This window comes from Primulina eburnea, chromosome 7 (genome assembly GCF_022965805.1).
Source record: "Primulina eburnea isolate SZY01 chromosome 7, ASM2296580v1, whole genome shotgun sequence".
NCBI classification, from domain to species: Eukaryota; Viridiplantae; Streptophyta; class Magnoliopsida; order Lamiales; family Gesneriaceae; genus Primulina; species Primulina eburnea.
This window is the reverse complement of record NC_133107.1, coordinates 16,192,715-16,201,340: the sequence shown is the minus strand read 5'-3', so window position 1 is coordinate 16,201,340 and position 8,626 is coordinate 16,192,715. Positions and strand designations below refer to the sequence as shown.

General features: G+C 36.7%; 1 protein-coding gene across 1 annotated transcript; it reads left to right on the top strand.

Moving 5' to 3' along the window:
* Positions 1 to 5,068: 5,068 nt before the first annotated feature.
* LOC140835728 (uncharacterized) lies at positions 5,069 to 7,101 on the top strand. Its single transcript, XM_073201134.1, has 5 exons — positions 5,069 to 5,488; positions 5,726 to 6,058; positions 6,178 to 6,367; positions 6,413 to 6,708; positions 6,823 to 7,101. The coding sequence occupies exons 1-5, from the start codon at positions 5,069 to 5,071 to the stop codon at positions 7,099 to 7,101; spliced, it is 1,518 nt and encodes a 505-aa protein (XP_073057235.1).
* The last annotated feature ends 1,525 nt before the right edge of the window (positions 7,102 to 8,626 follow it).

Here is an 8,626-nt window from a genome sequence, read left to right as displayed (position 1 = left end):
CCACCAATTCTAATAATGGGAACAATGAGAAAAGTCAGAATTTGAGGTCATAGTAAAGTAAAGCTAAGTTACCATAAGTTGTTTTAAGTTGCGATTCGCAAATGAGATTTTTGTAGGCAATCTAATTAGGATTGAAGAAATGTAAAGACAGCCAATGACTTAATTTTTATCAAAGTAGCGCATCGGTAGCGTGGATTGTTGAGATAATAGAATTAAGAATCTAAACTTTTGGATTATCGAGGATTAGCGAATTTCGGGGACGAAATTCAATTTAAGGGGGGAAGATTGTAACGACCCGAAAATCAGACTACGTATAAGCCATGCATAATTATTACTATTTAAATTTAAAAATGATTTATATATATATATATATATATATATATATATATATATATATATATATATATATATATATATGAAGGGTCTAATTCATTTTGATATTTGACAAGTCATAACTATTTATTTTAAATGCAAAAGTTTAGTTTTATCTTTACAGGATAAATACGCGAGGCCGGACCGGAGTTTGGAGATTAGAGATAAGATTAATAATAAGAAAATATTCTTAAATTTAATTTAAGTCAAAGAATAATTTAATTTAAAAAAAAAAGAATGTCCTTGGGATTTAATAAATTAATTAGAGCTAAGTTGGTAAATAAGTTCTTTAGGTTAATATATAATTAAAACTTAAATTAAAATGTGTAAACAAATAAGGATGAATTAATCTAAGTATAATATATTCAAGAAATTAAATATAGCATTTAAATACTTAAATTATAAACCATGCAATGCCATGCAAGAGGTTAGTCTAAATTAATGTGTAAATTCAATAAAATGTATATGGGTATTTAAACCTTAAACAATTAAAATGCAAGATTTAAACCATAACATACCATGTAAAATTAGTAGGAAAATTGGTCAACCCTTTTAAAACAAATTCAATTGTGGAGTAAACTCATTCAAGTCACTCCTAAATGGCTTCTATAGTGTATTCATTTTCCACCTTTAAGTCACCAATTATGATTAATTCAAATACCATATTACACCCCATTTCTTCTCAACTCAATTCCCTATCAGATCAACGAGTAAAACATGAAAAATAAGAAATAAAAACCAACGGCAGCAAGGGGAATAAGGAACAATTCAAAACCATTCAAATCCTTCACTTGTAACTCCCCATTCAAGTATGTATTCATCTCCCAATTTTAATGCATCAATTATAAGTAAATTCAAATGCAAAAGACACCTTAATTCTTCCTTAATCTGTCATGCTATGAAAGGGACGGAAACATGCAGAAAAGAATAAGAACAAGAATCGGTTAGCAAAGGAATAAGGAAAACAATTCAAACTCCATTCAAATTCTGCACTTGTAACTCCCAAGTAAATGCAATTCAATATCCATTTAACACCTCTTATAACACTCCTATTCAGTGTCTAGCAAACCCACACTCTCACCATTCGAAAATAATCAGAGAAAACAGCAGCTTAGTACCGAAACACAGCAGCTGAAACAAGAAAAGAACACTAACTCCGATTCCGCCGCTCGTATTCGTCGTTTTGATTTGTTTTCTTCAAAAAAAATTCCAGGCATGTATATGTTGTTTCTTTTCTCTTCAATCAAGTCCTATAAATATTTTTAAACATTATATGTTCAAGATTCATGAGGCAAAACGAATTTATGGCAGCAACATTCAAAACAAAAAAATCTGCACAGATTTTCTATGCTCTTTTGGTATTTATCTTCACGGTTGAGTTGTTTTTGCTGAGTCCAGGTGATTGCTTCGGTTCCAGGCTTTCAAGGCTTCATATAGGCATGCTTAAGAGGGTGTTAGAGTGTTGTTAGTCCATTTGTTTCAGTCCATACACTCAGTACAAAGAATGGACAACAACAATTCCATTAAGTGCAGATTTTGTCAAAAATTCTGTCAATTGGTTGTTTGCGATGAGAGTTCGAATCATGTCTGTCCTAGGGACTGTAGCCATGGTTAGAACCCTTCCTTATCATGTCTAGGACGTGACCAAGGTGTTCTTCCAAAGCTTGGTTCATGGTCCCATCGAATTTTTAAAACAAAACACACACATGGTCCATGGTTCATTTTTTCTGGTATGGGTGATGAGTTTCGGGTTCTATGTGTTTGGATGGATTGTGGCTGGCTTCTAACCTATAGCCACGGTTCATACAACACTCCAACATGTCTATGTCGAGCCATGGTCAATCAAACAGCCATTGGAACGATACAAGACAACAAAACAGTTCAAGATACACCACTGCACAGAATTTAAATTCTCGGTTGTCATGTTTCGTTGTCCTAGGTGTTTGATTGGTTTGTGGTTGGCTTTTAGCCCTTAGCCATGGTCCAAGCCATGCATTAGGATGTTGTTAAGAGTCTTTGGTCGATGGTTCAAGCCCATGGTCATTATTTTCAGAGTTTACTCCACAAACACATAAAATGCTACTGCTGTATTTTGACAGCAACTTTCATTTCGGTTCAGGAGGTTTTTCTGAGTTCTTGGTTGGCTTTTAGCCCATGGCCTTGGACTGGACAGTACCTCAATGAGTTAGAAAGGTCATGTTTTTGGCCGTTCGTGATTTGGTCGAGTTTAGAGGTCGTACGAGAATTTACGGTGAAAGGTGCCAAAATGACTCTAGAAAGAGTGTTGTATGTTTTTGAGTTCCCTTCACATATTTTCGTGTTTTACAGTCCTTGTGCATATTTTTCAGTATGTTTGGGTATTTTTAATCATGGTTAAACGTCGGTTTAATGTTGGTTCGGGTTGGTACGATACCATGATTAAAAATCAAGTGGTTGGTCCTAATAGTCTCATTTTTGGTTTTATTGTTGAGTTTGGTTCTATTGTCAAGTCAAAATAATATTATTTGCATGTGTCACATATTAGAGTTAAGTCGCAGCAAGCCTGGGAACGATCCAACTCATCCGGTAAAAATAAGGTTATAATTATATTACGTGCATAAAAATATAAAATGTTTATTTTTGAGATATATGCTATATGTCTTGTGGCCACCTTATGCTTATGGGTTTGGAAGTCGGTAGGTGCAACCGAGGTCCTCTCCACCCGGTGACTTACGACCGGTTTATGATTATGTATGGGTACGGACTTCCAGTCAAGGGCTGTGATTGATCTCTACCGCCCAGTATACTGTGGTTTAGTCTGATCAGGCGCTTACGTTATGTTATGGGCCACTTGCTTAGAAACATTATCTCTACCAGAAAATTATGATATGACATGTCAGAGCTCTATTGAGCAAAGCTTTTACGTATGATTTTCAGATATGCACGTAGTTATAATTATTCATTATACGATTTTCACCGTACGCTTTATGATACCATATTTTTACGTTGCATGGGATTTTATTATATATATTTACTTGTTATACACGATATATACATGTTGAGTCTTTAGACTCACTAGACTTGATTGTTGTAGGTATTGATGAGATCGAGACTGCGGGCGGAGACCAGTGAGCGATCTTAGGACAGCAGTAGTAAACCCGAGGACCTCATGATTTAGTTTATGAACCTTTTATTATTCAAACTCAATTTTAATACGTTGGATTATTTTAAGTTGATGTTACGTTGGATTAATTTTAAACTGTTTGTTTGAAAACAATATTTGCTTCCGCTGTTATTTTAAAGTTAAAATTATTTACATGTTTATTTTATAAATTGGGCAAATTATTTATTTATTTAGAAAAATTTTAATAATTCCGCAAAATTATGAATACAAAATACAGCCCTTTACATGCAAGGTGTTCTCGGCTGATGGAGGCTGAAATATGAGGGTTTGAAAACTAGGTTTAGTTATTTATAAACTTAATTACCTATTAATGGGCTTTGGTTTTGGGCTTGCTTGCTTAAGGGTATTTGGGCCTACTTAAATTAATTAAATTGGGCCCAATAACACTTAATTAAATAATAAAATTTTATAAAATAATTTTCACAAAATTAATATTTTTGATCTTTTAAAACTCCTTGTTTGCCCAAAACCGGCTTCCCGAGAAAAATCGAGCTCAATTCGAAAAGTAATTCGAACTCCAACATCTTTTAAAAATTAAATCATTTTTAATCATATTAGGAAGCCTTGACATTATTTAACGAAAAATAAATATTCTTGTCTTGGTCGTCCCCGGTCTCCTTTTCCCTGCCTATTATCGAATATTCGGGTAAAAATCCTTAATTTCATGAAAACATGTCACATAATCATTTAATCATGCAATACTATATTTAATCATATAAAACATCATGCTAGCATTTAAAAAGCAATTAAATAAAACAATTAAGAAATTAAAATATTTTTGCATGCATGTGGTTTACGTGTACTGATTTTTCGGACGTTACACGTACTCACGTAAATTATACTATTACTTGACATCGTGCACTTGCAATTAAATTTTGAACATACAAAATCATATTTTTATTGAGAATTTCACAGTGCAAGTTTTGCTCGATCAAGTTTTTGGCGCCGTTGCTGGGGACTGTTAATCTACAATTTTATTTTCACTTATTTATTTTCGCATTATCTTTTTTATTTTTTTTGTTACTTTCGATTTCTTCGCAGGTATTTCTCTTGTGCATGCCAAGGTCTCTAGATTCTGAACTAGATATATTCGATCCCGAGATTGGAAGAACCTTACGTAGGAGACGACAACAGCAGAGGCTTAGAGACATAATGAACAGGAACGAACGTGAGGAGGAGCATCACGAAAATCCAAGGGTCGGAGAGCCAAGGCGTATACCCATGCTTGAGTATGCGCAACCGTCACTTGATGGAGCACGTCCAAGCATAGTGCGACCAACTTTCAGGGCAAACCAGTTTGAGATCAAGCCAGCCATAATTCAAATGATACAAAACACTGTCCAATTCGGGGGAAATGCGCTAGATGATCCGAACACTCACATCGCCGACTTCTTAGAAATTTGCGATACTTTTAAATTTAATGAAGTTTCAGATGATGCTGTTAGACTACGTTTATTTCCGTTCTCTTTGCGTGATAAAGATAAATCTTGGTTGAATTGTTTGTCTGTAGGGTCAATCACAACTTGGGAAGACATGGCTAAGGCATTCCTCTTGAAATACTTTCCTCCATCGAAAACCAAGAAGATGCGAGCGGACATAACCACTTTCTCTCAATTTGAGCAAGAGTCACTCTACGAGGCTTGGGAGCGCTACAAAGACTTATTGCAAAGATGCACACATCATGAGTTGCCTCTTGGGTTAGTTGTCCAAACTTTTAACTATGGTTTAATTTCATCTAACCGAACCATGATAGATGCTGCGGCATGCGGAAATCTGTTGAGGAAAACGGCCGAAGAGGGGTATGAGTTACTAGAGGAGATGGCTGCTAGCAGCTATCACCCTCAATCTGAGAGGAACTCTCAGCGAAGGAATGCAGGAGTACACAAGGTAACTGATTTTTCAGCTGTCACTGCACAAATAGAAGCACTTAACAGGAAAATAGACAATATGAACGTAAACGGAACAACGATGTGCCTGCAAGAGATATTTTGTGAAAAATTTGGAGGAGAACACTATGTGAAGGACTGTCAAGATGACAATCCCTTCTATGTGCAAAATGAGGCACCGGTGAATCAAGTGGGAGTCCACAACCGTCCGAGAAATGATCCATATTCGAACACATATAACCCTGGATGGAGGCAACATCCCAACTTCTCATGGGGTAGTCAAAACAGTCAGAATCGACCACAGGTAGGACAACCGTATGGAAAACAACCGATGTACAGATCTGATCCTCCTCGAGAAGAAAAGTCCAATTTGGAGCAAATGATGTCTAAGTTCATTTTAGCCACCGAGACTAGACTACAGAATCAGGATGCATCAATAAAGGGGCTAGAGAATCAGATTGAGCAGTTAGCAAAAATGATAGCAAGTAGAGAGCCAGGCACCTTGCCAAGAAACACTGAGACTAACCCGAAAGAGCAAGTGAAATCTATAGCATTGAGGAATGGAAAAGTGCTTGAACTAGAGGAAAAAGAAAAAGGGGATCAAGGAAAAGAAGCGGTTGGTACGGTACGCACACAGGTAAGTTTTCTAACTCTACACCAGCACCCACTGCACAATCCAAAATTGTTATACCTCCTCCTTTTCCTGCAGCATTGAAAAAAGCAAAACTTGATGCTCAATTCGGTAAGTTTCTTGAGGTATTTAAAAAATTTCACATCAATATTCCTTTTGTTGATGCCTTGGTGAAAATGCCGAGCTATGCTAAATTTCTGAAAGACATTTTAGCTAACAAGCAGAAGTTGGAGGATCACATCACGGTAAAATTGACTGATAATTGCTCTGCATTGGTTCAAAACCAGATCCCACCAAAGCTAAAAGATCCAGGGAGTTTTTCTATCCCTTGTATGATTGGTGATGTTGTTTTTCCTAAAGCTTTATGTGATCTTGGTGCGAGCATTAATCTTATGCCTTTATCTATATTCAGGAAACTTGTATTGGGCGAGCCTAAACCAACACAGATGTCCTTGCAACTAGCTAACGGATCCGTCAAACATCCACGAGAAGTCAAAGAAGATGTGTTGGTGAAAGTGGGAAAGTTTACATTTCCTACAGATTTTGTGGTGCTTGACATGGAAGAGGATAGGGAGATGCCTTTGATTTTAAGGAGACCATTCCTTGCAACTGGCAAGGCCGTGATTGAAGTGCAAGAAGAGAAGTTGAGATTGAGAGTGGGGAAGGAAGAAATAAATTTTAATGTTTTTAACGCTCTTAGGCACACACTGCACAGTAATGATTGTTTTATAGTTGAATAATCGGATTCACTTGTGTGTCAATTTGTGCAGGATGCTATGAAGAACCCATTGGAAGCCACGCTCACCACTAAATTGAAGGAAGATGAACTTGATGAAGAAAAATCTGCAAGAGTGGCGTACTGTAACGCCAACCATCAATGGAAGAAGCCAGAAAGGATGAAATTGGAGGACATGGGAGATCAAAGAGATTTGACAACTCAAAAGTCAAGCATTGAGGAACCGCCGACACGTGAGCTAAAACCACAACCTCCACACCTGAAGTACGTGTACTTAAAGCGTACAAAGCTAGCACCTGACAAGCGTATTTGAGAGGGGTGTCACTTTTTTCCCTTCTTTTTATTTCTTGCATTTCATTTAGATTTTTTTTGTTTATTTCTATTTCTATTGCATGTTTAGGTCATATTGCATATGTTTTGTTATGCACTATCTGTCTCTTTTCTATCGTCTGTTGCATTGGGGACACTGCTCCACTTTAGTATTGGGGGTGGATGGGTGTTGTGTTATGTGCCATTCTTTTTCTTTGTTAGTTTTATTTGTTGGCATTTATTGTTCGTCATTTTTGCATTGGTGTGTCAGCCGACAGTGTTTGAAGTATACTTGTTAGTCAAGGATGATTAGGAAGTGATGAGACATGCCCTGTCTGTAGTGTACTTGCACTTCTTTAGCACTTACCGTGGTAAAGATATGAGGTTTTATTTGAAACGTTCAACTCTCTTTGCACAAATGTTAGAACTAGAAGCATGCATGATACGATGGTGAAAATTTTAAACTAAAGTGGGGAACAAAGATGTTTGAAGGTGTGAATTGAGCTTGACTATATTCTCTCGAATCGAGGTATCCATTAGCAAAAAAAAAAGAGAAAGATGGAGATGTAAGGTGTGGGGGAGCCGAATTACGGAATGAAATCCTATTCCTGAATAAAAAATGAAAAACTCATGAATGTGAATCTGAAATTAAAAGTTCTAATATAGTCCTTTCATTGCTGCATTCCTATTCAGAAAAAAAAGAGAGGAACAAATAGAAAAATAGTTGCTGATGGATACCGAGTGCAGAGAAATAAAGGAGAGTAAGATTTACACTAACATGCTGATTTAAATCTCTGACAATGTTGAAAATGGATCTCTCAGTCATTTGTGGCGCTAAGACTAACAACACACACGCACTTTCAGACTTTATTTGAAACTACGTCTAGACCAAAGGAAGTGCGGAAAATTATGCTTTTACATCGATCGACAAGGGAATATGTTGAGTTTCGCTGAGGCTAGTTGATGACTATGAATTTTCACTATCGAGCTATTGTGTCATGTTCTATATTGTCTTGTCACCTGTTTTGCTCGAGGGCGAGCAAAAGGTTAGTATTGGGGGGTTGATATAGGTGGATTTTACTTGTTTTTCATGTCATGTTTTGTTTCGTTGTGTTGCATTTATCTTTAAATTGCATGCATTTTGTCACATTTAGTGTATATTATGTTTTATTATTAATCATGTGTCTCGGTGTGAAAATGCAGGAGATTCGTGCAAAAATGAAAAAAAAAAGATTTTTTCCGAAGGACCTCCGCCCGGGCGCACATTTATGTTCGCCCGGGCGCCTGAGAGCTGTGAAAAAATCTTCTTTTGCGAAGACCATCTGGCCGGGCGGAAACTTATGTCCGCCTGGGCGCGCTAAAGGAAAATTGAAGTGTTGAATTTGCGAAGACCACCCGCCCGGGCGGAAACTTATGTCCGCCCGGGCGCGCTTGTAATTTTGGAAAAAATTCTGGACAATTCCATTCCTTATTTTTAGAAGTTGGATGATATGGTAGGGTGTGGAGGCACGAAATGAGTCATTCTTCAT